At 41.7% G+C, this 19,344-nt stretch overlaps 2 protein-coding genes across 2 annotated transcripts in view; both read right to left on the bottom strand.

The window, feature by feature from the left end:
- Positions 1-19,344, bottom strand: part of LOC310722084 (uncharacterized protein) — a gene marked incomplete at its 3' end in the record, with an annotated part of 125,147 nt that overhangs the window by 78,028 nt on the left and 27,775 nt on the right. The gene's annotated exons all lie outside the window — the stretch shown is intronic.
- On the bottom strand, positions 6,784-7,689 carry LOC310737371 (odorant receptor 131-2-like; the record flags this gene model as incomplete). The annotated part of the gene is made up of 1 exon (XM_083561677.1): positions 6,784-7,689. The coding sequence occupies one exon, from the start codon at positions 7,687-7,689 to the stop codon at positions 6,784-6,786; it is 906 nt and encodes a 301-aa protein (XP_083417803.1).

The following is a 19,344-nucleotide window of genomic DNA, read 5'->3' as shown; positions in this document are numbered from 1 at the left end:
CTGTCCACTCTCTCCACTGGGGTCCCGTTGATGTTTAGCGTTGAAGCCCACGATCAACTTCTTAGTCTTGCTGACGTTCAGGAGAAGGTTGTTCTCCTGGCACCATCTCTCCAGGTTTTTTACCTGCTGTAGGTAGGCCGTCTCGGCATTGTTGAAGATCAGGCCTACCACAACGGTGTCGTCAGCAAACTTGATGATGGTGGTGGAGTTGGAGGTGGCCACACAGTCATACGTGTACAGTGAGTACAGCAGGGGGCTCAGAACACAACCCTGGGGAGCTCCAGTGCTGAGGGTGAGGGTGGATGAATTGTGTTTTCCCACCTGTATGGCTTGTGGTCTGTCTGTCAGGAAGTTGGAGATCCATTGACACAGCGGAAGGCTGAGTCCCAGGACCTCCAACTTAGAGATGAGTGTGGAGGGAATTATGGTGTTAAATGCTAAACTGTAGTCCACAAACAGCATCTTTGTATAATTCCCATTTCTGTGGTCCAGGTGGCTCATCATAGTGTGAAGGAGATGAGCAATGGCGTCCTCAGTAGACCGGTTCTGACGATATGCAAACTGTAGTGGGTCCAGTGTGTCTGGTAGTGAGGCAGTGATAAAGTCTCTGACCAGTCTCTCGAAGCACTTCATCACTACTGAGGTCAGAGCTACAGGGCGGTTGTCGTTAAGGCAGGTGGGCTGGGGTTTCTTCGGGACAGGAACAATGGTGGACTATTTGAAACATGAGATGACAACAGACTGTTCCAGTAAGAGGTTGAATATCTCAGTGAACACTGGTGCTAGCTGGTCAGCACAGGGTTTCAGAACCCAACCTGTGATGCCATCTGGTCCTGCAGCCTTTCTGGTATTCACCCTCTTGAATGCCCTCCTCACGTCATGGCGAATGTGTTTACCTCTCCGGCTCTCTTGGCGTGCATGCTATTTGTGCCTCTAGCACCACTACCATGGTTAGCTGCAGCCTCGAAATGAGCGTAAAAGGTGTTTAGCTTGTCTGCCAGAGAAGCGTCCGCATTCACCATTCTAGAAGATGGTGTTCTATAGTCCGTTATTATTTTTAGTCCCTGCCACATGCTCCTAGAGCCACCATGTTGGAGCTGTGACTCTAGTTTCCTCCCGTAGCACCGCTTTGCATCCTTCACCGCTCTGCAAACACTGTAAGACGCAGCCTTTTACTTCTCCATGTCACCGGTGGCGAGCCCCGTGTTGTAGGCAGCGGAGCGGGATCTCAGAGCGTCACGGATGGTTTTATCCACCCATGGCTTCTGGTTGGGAAATGTTCTTATAGTGGTTTTTTGCACCGTATCATCCGCTAGTTTCCCGATGAATCCCACAACCGCTTCCGTAAACATGTTGACGTCATCAGAGCTGCATCATCCAAAACCTGCAGAGCGGCCACCGATTGGTCAGTCCAGAGCACGACCTCCCTCTGAACCGGAGCTTCCTGTTTCAGCCTTTGTTTGTAAACAGGCATGAGGAAGATGGCGGCATGGTCCGATTTCCCAAACGGTGAACGCGATTGTGCCTTATAGCTGTTCTTTAGTGTTGTGTAACAGTGGTCCAGTGTCCTTTCGCCCCCGGTGAGGCAGGTGATGTGCTGATGAAAGTTTGGTAGTGCGAGCTTGAGGTTGGCACTGTTGAAATCTCCGAAATAAAAGGGCCGACATTTGATGGTCAGTAGTTCCAGATTAGGAGCGTGAAAGAGGAACAATGCTTGCGCTGTCGCACCAGTGGTTGTTCACCATCAGACACACTCCACCTCCTCTTGACTTCCCCGACTCCAGTGTTCTGTCCATGCGGTAAACCGAGAAGAACTCGGCCGGCTGGATGGCGTGGTCCGGTACCACTGGGTTCAGCCATGTCTCGGTGAAGCAGAGAAGGTTGCAGTCCCGAATGTCCCTCTGGAACTTGACCCTTGCCCTGAGGTCATCAGACTTGTTCTCCAGTGACTGGACATTGGCTAACAAGATACTAGGTAAGGGAGAGCGGTGTGCGCGTGCCCTCAGTCTGTTTCTGATGCCAGCTTGTTTTCCTCGCGGACTCTGGTACTCGCCTCAGAATCTCGCTCGGCCAGCATGGGTCCGGGTTTAAATATGCAAGGTAAGTGCATTGTACACTAATAGATATGAGTGTCTCTGTCATATCTAATGATGTCCATCTTGTGTAGATAGAACTAAAACTAGTTAATTAAAAGTATAAAATAAACAAAAAAAGAAAATACGTAGCCGGAGCAGTCGTGACGGCAGCCGACCTCACCGGCGCCATCTTGATTTTTGTGTGTTGACCTGACCTGCTGCCATGTAAGCCTTGCCCACCAAGGCAGAGTAACGAAGAGGCTTGGTGGGCAGTGCTGCTCCAGGTCTGGGAAAAAAGGGCTAGAGGAAGCTATGGAGGAAGCTATGTAGGTCGCAGAAAACACTTATACAGCTTGCTGTAACGGACGCTGTTTCTTCTTCTCGTCTGGCCAAGCGATTTAGCTTGGCGACAGCACAAGTCACTACCTACAACAGCTCCTCGAAAAGGACTGGCTGAGAAGGGGTGTCAGTGTATTCGCTGACATTTATCCTCTCCCTCTCCTTGGAGGAAGAGAGATGGAACGCAGTGCTCCTGAGTCGTGCTTCTGAACCCTGTGGGAAAGCACTGGATCTGGCAGGTGAGGCAGAAGAAAGGGACAGGGCAATCTTCAAACCCTCTGTCAGATCCAATTGTAAGCCCCAAGACCATGAAGAGGACAAGCGCCATCCTTGAAAAAAACGCTCTATGGAGTGGAGCATCCGCATAGACATGCGGGAGCAATGAGAGCAATTGGCTCCCTCAAGAGCTTGAATGAGCATGAATAAACTGTGTGTATACCCCGTGATAAAGCAGGGACAAGGAACACACAGCCGGAATGATTGCTTGCTTTTAAGATTTTACCACTTACTGATACCTTACCTGCCATAGACACACACAGAACAATTCCTGAACAAACAGAAGCTAGCATCATCTCCACTAAATGTGCTTTTTATAGCTTTGTGGTCATGTGGGTGGCAGGGTGATGACATGGCGTTCCGTTGGAGTTCCTGAAAAGGGGAACAAACTCCTACAGCACTAGGGGGCACTCAGATTACTGGATAATGCTGTATGCCCTCACCTATGCGCTAGATGTATTTCAGGTGTTCATGAATGAAATTCTGCATGATATGCTGAACTCTTTTGTCATTGTGTATATAGATGAAGTGTTGATCTATTGGAAAACCCCAATACAGTAAAACCCCGTTGTCGCATAATTTGTTCTTGAAAATTGCTCATAGGTCTATTTGCTCGTACGTTCGAACTGATTTTCCCCATAAGAATGAATGTAAAAGTGATTTAATCCGTTCCGAGATCTCATTCGATCGATTATTTCTGCACTTAAAAAGTATTTGTAGCCAAACAAATACACCGCAAATTACCGTAATGTAAACATAATTTAACACTTACTTATGTGGTAGTGGTTGATTGCGAGTGTAAGACGCGCATCACGCTCATAATCTCTTCTATTTACTTTCGTTTTCACAGCACCATCACTGATTTTCTTGGGTGACATTTTTCAAGATTTTTAGTGAAATAAATATAAAACTAAAAAAAGTAAAGTTTTTGCTGCACTAAACAACAAGAGCAACCAAGTGATACGTCATCAACTAAGCGACTGATGCTGAAAACGGGGGACCGGCAGCGTGGGTTTGCTCATGCCTTCGAAATTTGCTCATGAAATAGGGTAAAATTTTGGCGAGCAAGGTCGCTCGTATCTCCGTTTGCTCGTACAACAGGGTTTTACTGTACCATGTAGACCACATACACTGCACATGCACTGTACTACAATGGCTTCCACAAAATCAGCTCATGGTAAAAGCTGATAAATGTGACTTTCACAAGGACCTCCATTGAGGTGTTCTAAGAAAAGGGGGATTCTGTAACAATTCCAGATGCAGTTCCCTCTTTGCCTCAACAGAGCAAGCTTCACCCAAATTTTAAACACCTTCAGGGCAAATTTCACTTCCTGTTTTTAGCCTTTTTTTGGCCAGTACCCATGCTAAGCTATGACTGTGCTTCTTAGCGCATACCAAGCCGTTTTTATGTTCTATGTTTCCACATATATTGTGTATTGACCCTGCTATTATTTCTATTCTCCTTGCTTGTTGTACTTTCGTGTACAGAACCTCATTACCTTCTACATGTTTCACCTGCCAAGAAGCATTGTAGCATATAATATTTGGAACTTCATAGATCTTCAAACAAGAAGAGATTTTGCATTGTGGCTTGGCATAATATCCTAGCTCTTCTGTATGATTTGACTATACCAGGTTTTTCTTCACGCACTATACGAAGGTACTTGGCACTGAAAACTACTAGTGTCTCATGAAACCTACCACCTTGGAGATGCTTTGACCCAATTATAATTGTCACAATTTGTGCCTTGTCAATGTTTCTCAAATCCTTAATTTTGCCTGTTTTTATCTTCTTTCAATATAGAAACCTTGATAATTGACTGTTCCTTTACCGCCTAAAATATTCAACTCCTTAGACAGGTGCCATTGCAACAATCATTAACTTCTTCTATCCACAGATTAAATGTTATGTCTGATTGCTGCATGCTGTTTTTGTATTTTAATCTTTAGGCATAAAAACTTTTAGAAAATGTCCCAATATACTTAAAACATGTATATTAACAACAGTAGTTATTTTTTTTAAATAAATATTTTAATAATTCCCAACACCCAAAAATAACCTTTGCCAGAAGTAGGAAAAAGATCCTTTTCAAAAGGGCATATTAATTTATCATTATTATTGAACAATGTAATTGCATTTTAATGATATTTCACTGTTTCTGCAAATCCTTATAGATAATAATTGGAAAAGGTGAACATATTTGTATATAATTCTCTCATAATTTTATTAAATCATAAAAATACCTTATACACCTTATACTGTACTTCCAAGAGCACACCTTGACCTGCTGTCTTTTTCCCAAGTATAATGATCTGTTCAATAGTGTCCTTATTTTACTAATCACAAACTCACATCCAAAATAATTAATAATTCATAAAATTATGCATGCAAGATTATATATTTCCATAAAACTTGCATAATCTGCAAACTGATAAGAATTTATAATGTTTTTATGCAATTAATAATTAAGAAAAACAGACAGATGATAAAGTTAAATTTCGTATTGTTCTAATTTAGCATTGCAACTCTTAACAAATGGGGCACAACACATGAATTTACACAAATTAACCATCTCCGTTTTCAGTGCAGTAATGAACTTAAAAAATATTTTATTATGCCTTTAATTTTAAAACTACTAACATTTTGCAGATTTACTTTTTCAACGTCTCCTTGAGGAGCCCCCACAGGTGCTCAATAAAGTTCAGATCTGGACACTTGGCCACTCCATCACCTTCACCTTCATCTTCCTCAGCAAGGCAGTTGTCATCTTGGCAGTGTGGCAGTTTCCCTCAATTGAACGGCTGCACTCATGCAGCCCCAGACCATTATGCTACCACAACCATGCCTGACTGTAGGCAAGACACATTTTTCTTGGTACTTCTCACCAGGGTGTCGCCACACATGCTGTACACCATCTGAGCCAAACAAGTTTATTTAAGTCTCATCAGACCACAGGACATGGTCCGAGCAATCATGCTCTTGGATAGGTTGTCTTCAGCAAACTGTTTGCAGGCTTTCTCCTGAGCCAGCTTCAGAAGAAGCTTTTCTTCTTGGCAATGGCCATGCGAACCGACTTGTTACAGTGTGAGGCATATGATCTGAGCACTGACAAGCAGACCTTCTTCTTCTGCAACCTTTAAAGCAAAATGCTGGCAGCACTCATGTCTGTTTTTTTTATCTTTTGCAGCTGACGCACAGCACAAAGACTCAACTTCTTTGATCTACCCTTGCGTGGCCTGTTCCGAATGGAACACATCTCAGAAAAGCTCTGTATGACCCTGGTCACTGTACTGTAACTCAGTTTCAGGGTGTTACCGATCTTCCAATAGACTAGACAATCTTTGTGGAGAGCAAAAATACAAATTCTTAAAGTAGTATTTTGCCATGATGTGCCATGTTAAACATCTATTGGTCAGTATGAGAGAATTATACTCAAAACAACACATTTTAACTGCTCTAATACAAGATACACAAATTTGTACGGTCCTGTCAAGCAGACAAAAACATCTACAGCCCTTACAACTTAAATGTATATATTATTATATTATTAATATTATACTAATATTTTGACAATAATGGCTGTATGTTAAGTTATTTCCAAAGGACAGCAAATCTACACTGCGATACAAGCTGCACATTGACTACTCTAAAACATGTCCTATAGTATTGTCCCTTGAGAAGATGTCAATGTTTGCTAAAATGTGAGAGGTGTACTCACTTTTATAAGACACTGTATGTGCATGTATATATGCACTGCTTAGATCTGTCCTTAGGTTTTTATTGTTCAGTGTATTATTACCATGAGCAATACATTAGACATTAGAAATAAAGGTTCAAAACTGTTCAAAAACAAATCATGTTATTCTGTAGTAGAAACCTGCTATATACATGTTTTATACAAACTAGACTTGGTCAAGTGCCATATATGCAAATTCAATTAAATATAATTATATAGTAAGCAGTAGTTAGACTTCCAAAATTCAATCATATACCACAACCCTTAAGGGGCTTTATCTCAGCAGTAGGCTTTATCTCAACAGTAAGATATTTCATGGTAAATTATATTATTTGGCTTGACATAAACTAAAACTGCTAAGTCTTAGATGTGCTAAACTGCCTAAATGTCAAAAATTTGCTGACATATTTAAACATTTTTTGATCACGGACTCCATAAATAAGAGGACTGAGTAGTCTTGGAATTACATTAGATATTATATAAAAGGTAAACATAAACGTACTTCTATATTTAGGGAACAATTCTAAGAAAAAATATGTCATAAGTGGTGTGATATAAGAAAGCATACAGAGAAGGAGCTGTATGCCATGTAGTAGGATAGTGTTCTTTGCTTTTCTTGCCTTACTCTGATCAATAGTTGCAGCATTAGCTGCCTGAAAAATCTTGATGTAAGTAAAAACTAGCGTAATCCATACACTCGTGAAATATATTGACTGTTTAAATATTGCTTTGATGAGGTGCTCATTAGAGTTATAAATGTTCTTGCTATAGCACATAGTTGATGTCAGGAAGAAACCTATGGGTTGTTTCAGTAAGGCAATTATAATGTCTGTAAGTGCAATTACAATAGAAATAAGCCATATCAAACTAATGCAGATGTAGGTTCTTCTCACTGTGCAGAGCTGAGAGTAATGCAGTGGCTTGCAAATGGCAATGTAACGTTCCAAGGCCATTCCAGCAAGATTCAGGGCTGTGTTGTCTGAGGTTACAAAGCCCAAAAGAAGTAGAAAACAGCATATTGTAACATTGATAAGTGGTACAGAATACACAACAACTTGCATAGTGACTGATACAAAAAGCATAATCATGTCATTGATAACTAGGTGAATATAAAGGATATATCTTGGGTCAGTGTAAAAAATTGGAGTTCTAAAAAAAGCAAACACAAAAATTCCATTGATATAAGTTATTATGACACCTAATCCAACCGATATAAAATGCTTTATAAAGACATCCTCAAATGTATCCCGGCTCATATTCATTCTCACAGTTTATTTATATTTATATATAAATAAAAAGTAAATTTGACTTTTCAGACACCTTACGTAAAGACAATCAGATGCAGACTAAGACTTTTTTAATCTTCTGGGTTATATACTCTAGCATTCTTCCTTTACAAGTGTGGTAATGACAAAAACAGCCAAAAATAGATGTTGATTAATGTCACCTTTAGCTTTTATTGTCAAGAGCTCAGAGGCCACATTTCCATTATTTACTCCGCAGAGGGCGCCGCTACGCCTCAGACCTCCGCAGAGGGTGCCGCGCCGCCTCCGACTACAGACCTAAGGGCAGCCACCAGCATCTGGGCTTTTCCGACCTCCAAGGTGTTCTATCCAGTATTGATCCGCCTCAAGTCCCATTGTGTCTGCTGCTGTCACCTAACCTTCTCCATGTCCTGGCTCAGAACAGTAAAAAGAGGGCACTTAAATAGTTTATATACCCCAAATACTTATTTTCCTCACTGTATATATATATATATATATATATATATATATATATATATATATATATATATATATATATATATATACAGTGAGGAAAATAAGTATTTGAACACCCTGCTATTTTGCAAGTTCTCCCACTTAGAAATCATGGAGGGGTCTGAAATTGTCATCATAGGTGCATGTCCACTGTGAGAGACATAATCTAAAAAAAAAAAAAATCCAGAAATCACAATATATGATTTTTTAACTATTTATTTGTATGATACAGCTGCAAATAAGTATTTGAACACCTGAGAAAGTCAATGTTAATATTTGTTTGATTGCAATTACAGAGGTCAAATGTTTCCTGTAGTTTTTCACCAGGTTTGCACACACTGCAGGAGGGATTTTGGCCCACTCCTCCACACAGATCTTCTCTAGATCAGTCAGGTTTCTGGCCAGTCGCTGAGAAACACGGAGTTTGAGCTCCCTCCAAAGATTCTCTATTGGGTTTAGGTCTGGAGACTGGCTAGGCCACGCCAGAACCTTGATATGCTTCTTACAGAGCCACTCCTCGGTTATCCTGGCTGTGTGCTTCGGGTCATTGTCATGTTGGAAGACCCAGCCTCAACCCATCTTCAATGCTCTAACTGAGGAAAGTAGGTTGTTCCCCAAAATCTCGCAATATATGGCCCCGGTCATCCTCTCCTTAATACAGTGCAGTCGCCCTGTCCCATGTGCAGAAAAACACCCCCAAAGCATGATGCTACCACCCCCATGCTTCACAGTAGGGATGGTGTTCTTGGGATGGTACTCATCATTCTTCTTCCTCCAAACACGTTTAATGGAATTATGACCCAAAAGTTCTATTTTGGTCTCATCTGACCACATGACTTTCTCCCATGACTCCTCTGGATCATCCAAATGGTCATTGGCAAACTTAAGACGTGCCTGGACATGTGCTGGTTTAAGCAGGGGAACCTTCTGTGCCATGCATGATTTCAAACCATGACGTCTCAGTGTATTACCAACAGTAACCTTGGAAACGGTGGTCCCAGCTCTTTGCAGGTCATTGACCAGCTCCTCCTGTGTAGTTATGGGCTGATTTCTCACCTTCCTTAGAATCATTGAGACCCCACGAGGTGAGATCTTGCATGGAGCCCCAGTCCGAGGGAGATTGACAGTCATGTTTAGCTTCTTCCATTTTCTAATGATTACTCCAACAGTGGACCTTTTTTCACCAAGCTGCTTGGCAATTTCCCCGTAGCCCTTTCCAGCCTTGTGGAGGTGTACAATTTTGTCTCTAGTGTCTTTGGACAGCTCTTTGGTCTTGGCCATGCTAGTAGTTGGATTCTTACTGATTGTATGGGGTGGACGGGTGTCTTTATGCAGCTAACGACCTCAAACAGGTGCATCTAATTTAGGATAATAAATGTAGTGGAGGTGGACATTTTAAAGGCAGACTAACAGGTCTTTGAGGGTCAGAATTCTAGCAGATAGACAGGTGTTCAAATACTTATTTGCAGCTGTATCATACAAATAAATAGTTTAAAAATCATACATTGTGATTTATGGATTTTTTTTTTTAGATTATGTCTCTCACAGTGGACATGCACCTACGATGACAATTTCAGACCCCTCCATGATTTCTAAGTGAGAGAACTTGCAAAATAGCAGGGTGTTCAAATACTTATTTTCCTCACTGTATATATATATATATATATATATATATATATATATATATATATATATATATATATATATATATATATATATATACACACACACAGTGGGTACGGAAAGTATTCAGACCCCCTTAAATTTTTCACTCTTTTTTATTTTGCAGCCATTTGCTAAAATCATTTAAGTTCATTTCATTTCCTCATGAATGTACACACAGCTCCCCATACTGACAGAAAAACACAGAATTGTTGACACTGTTGCAGATTTATTAAAAAAGAAAAACTGAAATATCACATGGTCCTAAGTATTCAGACCCTTTGCTCAGTATTTAGTAGAAGCCCCCTTTTGATCTAATACAGCCAGGAGTCTTTTTGGGAAGGCAGCAACAAGTGTTTCACACCTGGATTCAGGGATCCTCTGCCATTCCTCCTTGCAGATCCTCTCCAGTTCTGTCAAGTTGGACGGTAAACATTGGTGGACAGCTATTTTTAGGTCTCTCCAGAGATGCTCAATTGGGTTTAAGTCAGGGCTCTGGCTGGGCCATTCAAGAACAGTCACGGAGTTGTTGTGAAGCCACTCCATCGTTATTTTAGCTGTGTGCTTAGGGTCATTGTCTTGTTGGAAGGTAAACCTTCAGCCCAGTCTGAGGTCCAGAGCACTCTGGAGAAGGTTTTCGTCCAGGATATCCCTGTGCTTGGCCGCATTCATCTTTCCCTTGATTGCAACCAGTCGTCCTGTCCCTGCAGCTGAAAAACACCCCCACAGCATGATGCTGCCACCACCATGCTTCATTGTTGAGACTATACTGGACAGGTGATGAGCAGTGCCTGGTTTTCTCCACACATACCGCTTAGAATTAAGGCCAAAAAGTTCTATCTTGGTCTCATCAGACCAGAGAATCTTATTTCTCACCATCTTGGAGAACTCCATGCGGGTTTTCATGTGTCCTGCACTGAGGAGAGGCTTCCGTCGGGCCACTCTGCTATAAAGCCCCACTGGTGAAGGGCTGCAGTGATGGTTGACTTTCTACAACTTTCTCCCATCTCCCGACTGCATCTCTGGAGCTCAGCCACAGTGATCTTTGGGTTCTTCTTTACCTCTCTCACCAAGGCTCTTCTCCCCCGATAGCTCAGTTTGGCCGGACGGCCAGCTCTAGGAAGGGTTCTGGTCGTCCCAAACATCTTCCATTTGAGGATTATGGAGGCCACTGTGCTCTTAGGAACCTTAAGTGCAGCAAAAAAATTTTTGGAACCTTGGCCAGATCTGTGCCTTGCTACAATTCTGTCTCTGAGCTCTTCAGGCAGTTCCTTTGACCTTAATGATTCTCATTTGCTCTGACATGCATTGTGATCTGGAAGGTCTTATATAAACAGGTGTGTGGCTTTCCTAATCAAGTCCAATCAGTATAATAAAAAATTTCTGGACTCAAATGAAGGTGTAGAACCATCTCAAGGATGATCAGAAGAAATGGAGAGCACCTGAGTTAAATATATGAGTGTCACAGCAAAGGGTCTGAATACTTAGGACCATGTGATATTTCAGTTTTTCTTTTTTAATAAATCTGCAAAAAGGTCAACAATTCTGTGTTTTTCTGTCAGTATGGGGTGCTATGTGTACATTCATGAGGAAGAACAATAAACTTTAATGATTTTAGCAAATGGCTGCAATATAACAAAAAGTGAAAAATTTAAGGGGGTCTGAATACTTTCCGTACCCACTGTATATATATATATATATATATATATATATATATATATATATATATATATATATATATATATACAGTGAGGAAAATAAGTATTTGAACACCCTGCTATTTTGCAAGTTCTCCCACTTAGAAATCATGGAGGGGTCTGAAATTGTCATCATAGGTGCATGTCCATTGTGAGAGACATAATCTAAAAAAAAAAAATCCAGAAATCACAATGTATGATTTTGTAACTATTTATTTGTATGATACAGCTGCAAATAAGTATTTGAACACCTGAGAAAGTCAATGTTAATATTTGGTACAGTAGCCTTTGTTTGCAATTACAGAGGTCAAACGTTTCCTGTTGTTTTTCACCAGGTTTGCACACACTGCAGGAGGGATTTTGGCCCACTCCTCCACACAGATCTTCTCTAGATCAGTCAGGTTTCTGGCCTGTCGCTGAGAAACAAGGAGTTTGAGCTCCCTCCAAAGATTCTCTATTGGGTTTAGGTCTGGAGACTGGCTAGGCCACGACAGAACCTTGATATGCTTTTTAAAGAGCCACTCCTTGGTTATCCTGGCTGTGTGCTTCGGGTCATTGTCATGTTGGAAGACCCAGCCTCGACCCATCTTCAATGCTCTAACTGAGGGAAGGAGGTTGTCATGTTTAGCTTCTTCCATTTTCTAATGATTGCTCCAACAGTGGGCTTTTGTTCACCAAGCTGCTTGGCAATTTCCCCGTAGCCCTTTCCAGCCTTGTGGAGGTGTACAATTTTGTCTCTAGTGTCTTTGGACAGCTCTTTGGTCTTGGCCATGTTAGTAGTTGGATTCTTACTGATTGTATGGGGTGGACAGGTGTCTTTATGCAGCTAACGACCTCAAACAGGTGCATCTAATTTAGGATAATAAATGTAGTGGAGGTGGACATTTTAAAGGCAGACTAACAGGTCTTTGAGGGTCAGAATTCTAGCTGATAGACAGGTGTTCAAATACTTATTTGCAGCTTTATCATACAAATAAATAGTTTAAAAATCATATATTGTGATTTTTTTTTTAGATTATGTCTCTCACAGTGGACATGCACCTACGATGACAATTTCAGACCCCTCCATGATTTCTAAGTGGGAGAACTTGCAAAATAGCAGGGTGTTCAAATACTTATTTTCCTCACTGTATATATATATAGTTTTTACAGCTTGCCTTTACTGTGCAATTACTTGACTGTCTCAGATGCAAGAACTTTCTAACCTACAGGAAAAAACTATAATCTGATTCTACTTGATTTTGGTCTTTCAGTTTTCTTTCCACCGTGTTGTGCCTTTGCCTTAGCTGCAGTGGATGACAACAGGTTTTTGTCTCAGGAATTATAAACTATTATTTCTTAGGTGTAGAGAATCCACAATTAATTTTAATGTATTCTATCTGACCTCTTGTCTTGGTTAATTAAAGTATAAACAATATCTTTTTTTAAATAGATATAAACAGCTTCATTTATAAATTTTGCATATAAGAGCTTACACAATAAATTTGGTGTTCATTAGTGATCATAGATTTAAAAAAAAAAAAAAAAAAGTTTGTATTGTACTTATGATCCTGAGTCATATTATCACCTTTCTATGACAAAGATGCCTTCTTTCAGATGCATTGAATAATTTGGTTTTTAGGTGCAAAATGACAATATGATAAGAAAGACCACCCCTTCTCCAAACATCTAGGCGTTGTCTAACCACAGCTGTTGTGCAGAAAACTCTATGCAGAAATTAGACCATGAAAGGCCTATGGCCTGGCAGTGTAACTATTTTATCCACTAATCACTGCTTACAACATACTGATCGAGACTGGACATACTGTAGAGACTGGACTGGACTAACAGACACACACTTACCGTACACATTTAAACTGATTCTAAAACATTGTATACTCTTCTTCTTCTTTCGGCTGCTCCCATTAGGGGTCGCCACAGCGGATCATCCGTCTCCATACCACCCTGTCCTCTACATCTGCCTCTTTCACACCAACTACCTGCATGTCTTCCCTCACCACATCCATGAACCTCCTCCTTGGCCTTCCTCTTTTCCTCCTACCTGGTGGCTCCATCTTCAGCATTTTTCTACCAATATAATTCATGTCCCTTCTCTGCACATGTCCAAACCATCTCAATCTCGCCTCCCTCACCTTGTCACCAAAACATCCTACATGTGCTGTCCCTCTAATAAACTCATTTCTAATCTTGTCCATCCTCGTCACTCCCAACGAAAACCTTAACATCTTCAGCTCTGCTACCTCCAGCTCCACCTCCTGTCTTTTACTCAATGCCACTGTCTCTAATCCATACAACATGGCAGGTCTCACCACAGTCCTATAAACTTTCCCTTTCATTCTTGCAGATACCCTACTATCACAAATCACTCCTGTCACTCTTCTCCACCCACTCCACCCTGCCTGCACTCTTTTCTTTACTTCTCTAACACACTCTCCATTACTTTCCACTGTTGCGCATATCTCCACCTCTCCAGGCTCTTCTCAACCTGCTCTCTACTCTCACCACAAATCACAATATCATCTGCAAACATCATAGTCCAGGGAGACTCCTGTCTGACCTCGTCCTTCAACCTGTCCATCACCACTGCAAACAGGAAAGGGCTCAGGGCCGATCCTTGATGCGGTCCAACCTTCACCCTGAACCAGTCTGTCGTACCTACTGCACACTTCACTGCCGTCACACTGTCCTCATACATGTCCTGCACCACCCTTACATACTTCTCTGACACACCTGACTTCCTCATACAATACCACAACTCCTCTCTCGGCACCCTGTCGTACGCTTTCTTTAAATCCACAAATACACAATGCAGCTCCTTCTGTCCTTCTCTATACTTCTCCATCAACATCCTCAAAGCAAATAAGGCATCTGTGGTGCTCTTCCTCGGCATGAAACCATACTGTTGCTCACAGATGGTCACCTCTTCTCTCAGCCTGGCTTCCACTACTCTTTCCCATAACTTCATGGTGTGACTGATCAACTTAATTCCCCTGTAGTTACTGCAGGTCTGCACATCTCCCTTATGCTTAAAGATCGGTACCAGCACACTCCCTCTCCATTCCTCAGGCATCCTCTCCCCTTCCAGAATCCTGTTAAACAATCTGGTTAAAAACTCCACTGCCATCTCTCCTAAACATCTCCACGCTTCTACCGGTATGTCATCTGGTCCAACCGACTTTCCATTCTTCATCCTCTTAATCGCTGCTCTCACTTCCTCCTTACTAATCCTATCTACATCCTGCTTCACCAACTCCACATCCTCCAACCTTCTCTCTCTCTGATTTTCCTTATTCATCAGCCGCTCAAAATACTCCCTCCATCTTCTCAACACACTCTCCTCACTAGTCAACACATTTCCCTCTCCATCCTTTATTGCTCTCACTTGCAGTACATCCTTCCCAGCTCGGTCCCTCTGCCTGGCCAATCGGTATAAATCCTTTTCTCCTTCCTTAGTGTCCAACCTCTTATACAGCTCCTCATATGCCTTTTCCTTGGCTTTCGCCACATCCCTTTTTACCTGCTGCCGCATCTCCTTCTACTCCTGCCTACTTTTCTCATCACTCTGTCGATCCCACTTCTGTTTTGCCAACCTCTTTCCCCTAATGCTCTCCTGCACTTCCTCATTCCACCACCACGTCTCCTCGTCTTGCTTTCTATTTCCAGATGTCACACCAAGTACTTTTCTAGCTGCCTCCCTCATCACTCCTGCAGTAGTTGCCCAATCATCCGGCACCTCTTCACCACCACCAAGCCACTGTCTGACCTCTTCCCTGAACCTCACACTACACTCTTCCTCCTTTAGTTTCCACCATCTTATTCTTCTTTCAATCCTTACTTTCCTCCTCTTCTTCTTCGCCTCCAAAACCATCCTACAGACCACCATCCGATGCTGTCTAGCTACACTGTCCCCCGCCAACACCTTACAGTCTCCAATCTCCTTCAGGTTGCATCTCCTACACAGAACATAATCCACCTGTGTGCACCTTCCTCCACTCTTATACGTCACCCTATGATCCGAACCTCAACCCGAACCTCTACTCTCCTACACTGCTCCTTTTCCTGCTGTCTCTGTAGACGTCTTCCTCCTCTCCTTCTCCTCCTTCGGCCAACAGTAGCCCAATTTCCACCGGTACCCTGTCGGCTAACGATACCTGTGGCGGTCGTTGTTAACCCGGGCCTCGACCGATCCGGTATGAAATTCTCATTTGTGATCCGCATATTTGATTTGGCACATGTTTTACGCTGGATGCCCTTCCTAACACAACCCTCCCCATTTACCCGGGCTTGGGACCGGCACTAAGAGTGCACTGGCTTGTGCCCCCCTAATGGCTGGTTATACAAAATGCTGTATTTTTAGTTAGTTCTAAACACTTGAATTCTGCACAATAATAAAGTTTAATCTAATCTAATCTAATCTAATCTAATTTAGTTCTATGCAGTCTCATGTAAGTCTTCTTCTTGTTCTTTATTCTTCCCCCATTAGGGGTCACCACAGCGGATTATACTTCTCCATACCCCCTGTTCTCTACATCTGCCTCTTTCACCCCAACCACCTGCATGTCTTTCCTCCCCACATCCATAGACCTCCTCTATGGCCTCTTTTCCTCCCTCCTGGTGGCTCCATCATCGGCATTCTCCTACCGATATACGCCATGTCCCTCCTCTGCACAGGTCCAAACCATCTAAATCGAGCCTCCCTTACCTTGTGTCCAAAATGTCCTATGCCACTTTCTCTAAGCCATACAACATTGTAGGTGGTACCACAGTCCTATAAATTTTCCCTTTTACTCTTGCAGATACTCTTCTATCACAAATTACTCCTACCACTCTTTCTCCATTCACTCCACCCTGCCTCCACCCTGCCTGCACTCTTTCCATCACTACTCTAGTTTTCCTTCACTTCTCTGTTCTAACACACTCTCCATTACTTTGCACTTTTGACCCCAGGTACCTGAACTCCTCCACCTTCTCCACATCTTCTTTCTGCAACCACACCACTCCACTGCCCTCCCGCTCATTCACACATGTACTCTTACTCCAACTGACTTTCATTTCCCTTCTCTCCAGTGCATATCTCCACCACTCCAGGTTCTTTTCAACCTGCTCCCTACTCTCACCACAAATAACAATATCATCCGCAAACATCATGGTCCATGGAGACTCCTGTCTGACTTCGTCTGTCAACCTGTCCATCACCACTGCAAACGGGAAAGGTCTCAAATCTGATTCTTGATGCAATCCAGCCTCCACCTCAAAACAGTCTGTAGTTCCTACTGCACACTTCACCGCTGTCACACTCTCCTCATACATGTCCTGCACTACCCTCTTATACTTCTCTGACACATTTGACTTCCTCATACAATACCACAACTCCTTTCTCTAAATTCAAAAACACACAATGCAACTCCTTCTGACTTTCTCTATTCTTCTCCATCAACATTCTCAAAGCAAATAATGCGTCTGTGGTGCTCTTCCTCGGCATGAATCCATACTGCTGCTCACAGATGGTCACCTCTTCTCTCAGCCTGGCTACTACTCTTTCCCATAACTTAATGATGTGACTGATCAACTTTATTCCCCTGTAGTTACTGCAGGTCTGCACATCTCCCTTATTCTTAAAGATCCAGCAGACCAGCAAACTCCTTCTCCATTCCTCAGGCATCCTCTCACCTTCCAAAATCCTGTTAAACAATCTTGTTAAAAATTCCACTGCCATCTCTCCTAAACATCTCGATGCTTCTACTGGGATGTTATCGGGACCTACTGACTTTCCACTCTTCATCCTCTTAATCGCTGCTCTCTGCCTGGCCAATCGGTACAAACCCTTTTCTCATTCCTTAGTGTCCAACTTCTCATACATATCCTCATATGCCTTTTCCTTGGCTTTTGCCACATCCCTCTTTAACTGCTGCCGCATCTCCTTGTACTCCTGCCTACTTTTCTCATCACTCCATCTCCACCTCACTCCAGATTTTTTCCTTCTCCCCATCTCACAACCCACTTGTGGAGCATAAGCACTGATGACAGTTAGCATCACCCCTTCAACTTCCAGCTTCACGCTCATCACCCTATATTTACATTGAAAATAAACCTGCATCATTTGAGTTCTGTTTATTATTTTTTTACATATTAAATCATAAATAAAGGGAACTATTTATACATAGTATTATTGTATTGGCATGTGTATGTACACTTTAACTGTGCATTTAAACATTCTACACTCCTCATTAAACCATTCTGATCATAGCAGGGTTGTAGTTGCAGTATTTTGAGTCTCCACACAATCAAAAACTAAAGTACCAATTGACCACAACTAGCATAATAGGAAATAGAAGGTGGTTCAAACAATGGTTGAAATAAGCTGAGGGAGTAAATATTTAAAAGTTTTTTTTAATCTTGAACTTTTCCTACTATCTCTCTGGATTACTTTAAACCAGGAAAAACTATGTACTGTTTAAATTGTGTTGTTCCTGATTCAGTTGACCTTTGCCTGCTCTTACTAATGAGAGATCGGTACCAAGGATTCTGCTGCAGCTCTATTACCCTGGACCCAGAGGAGACTGGGAAATGTCAGAGGGTCCCAGTAGCTTCTATTAATTACTCTACAGGTTTGCATCAAGGCTTAGCCTCCAGCTTCAGGGAAAAAACATGCACCATGCATATTGAATAATTAACATGGGAGTTAAGAGTTAAACCTAATACAGCTTTGCATATATACATCATTGCTATTTTTAACCACAAAAATGGCCAACGTCTCTACATGCTCTATTATCCCTAGCATATTATATGACCAGATGACATGTGTCAACAATCCTTCACACTTGTCTCTTGATGGGCCTAGTTATCTTTGGTTGCTGTGTTTGTATCTAACTCATTAATGAAACCACCTGAAATCTGAAAATATCTTACAGAAAACTTTAAAAGCAAGGTCTCCAGAACATAAATCATCAGAACATTACATGAGAAATTGAGGGTCTACTAAATACCAGGCTAGCAGACAGTTTGAATTGGTAAAAACATTGCTATGATTATAATTGCAGGGTTAACTTTATTAATAATAACTCAATTAGAAAATTACAATGCTATAGTTTATCATCTGCTCATGTAATATTGGGTTTAACTATTTAAACACTAAAGTCTGTCATTGAATTATATGTGAGTTTTAGTAATTGGGGTTGTAATACAGTATCTGTTCTTCTCAAAATTTTCCTTGTCACATAGCACAGCACAGTGAAATTATTTCTTTGGATATCCCAGCAATGTTAGAAACCTGGGATAAGAGCATAGGGTCAGCCATGGTATATCGCCCCTGGAGCACAGAGGGTGAAGTGCCTTGATCAAGGTCCCCAAGAGTGGCAACGAAATCCTGACCAGTAACCCAGAGCCTTATCCACTAAACTATGACCTCCCATAAACCTACTTTTTACTTATCTACAATTATCTTACAAAATAAAAGTGATATTTTACGTGTTGGATAGTAGTTATATACAGTGCCTTGCGAAAGTATTCGGCCCCCTTGAACTTGGCGACCTTTTGCCACATTTCAGGCTTCAAACATAAAGATATAAAACTGTAATTTTTTGTGAAGAATCAACAACAAGTGGGACACAATCATGAAGTGGAATGAAATTTATTGGATATTTCAAACTTTTTTAACAAATAAAAAACTAAAAAATTGGGCGTGCAAAATTATTCAGCCCCCTTAAGTTAATACTTTGTAGCGCCACCTTTTGCTGCGATTACAGCTGTAAGTCGCTTGGGGTATGTCTCTATCAGTTTTTCACATCGAGAGACTGAA

The sequence above is a fragment of the Silurus aristotelis genome (genome assembly GCF_946808225.1).
Source record: "Silurus aristotelis genome assembly, chromosome: 2".
Lineage (NCBI taxonomy): Eukaryota > Metazoa > Chordata > Actinopteri > Siluriformes > Siluridae > Silurus > Silurus aristotelis.
This window is presented reverse-complemented; position numbering and strand designations above follow the sequence as displayed.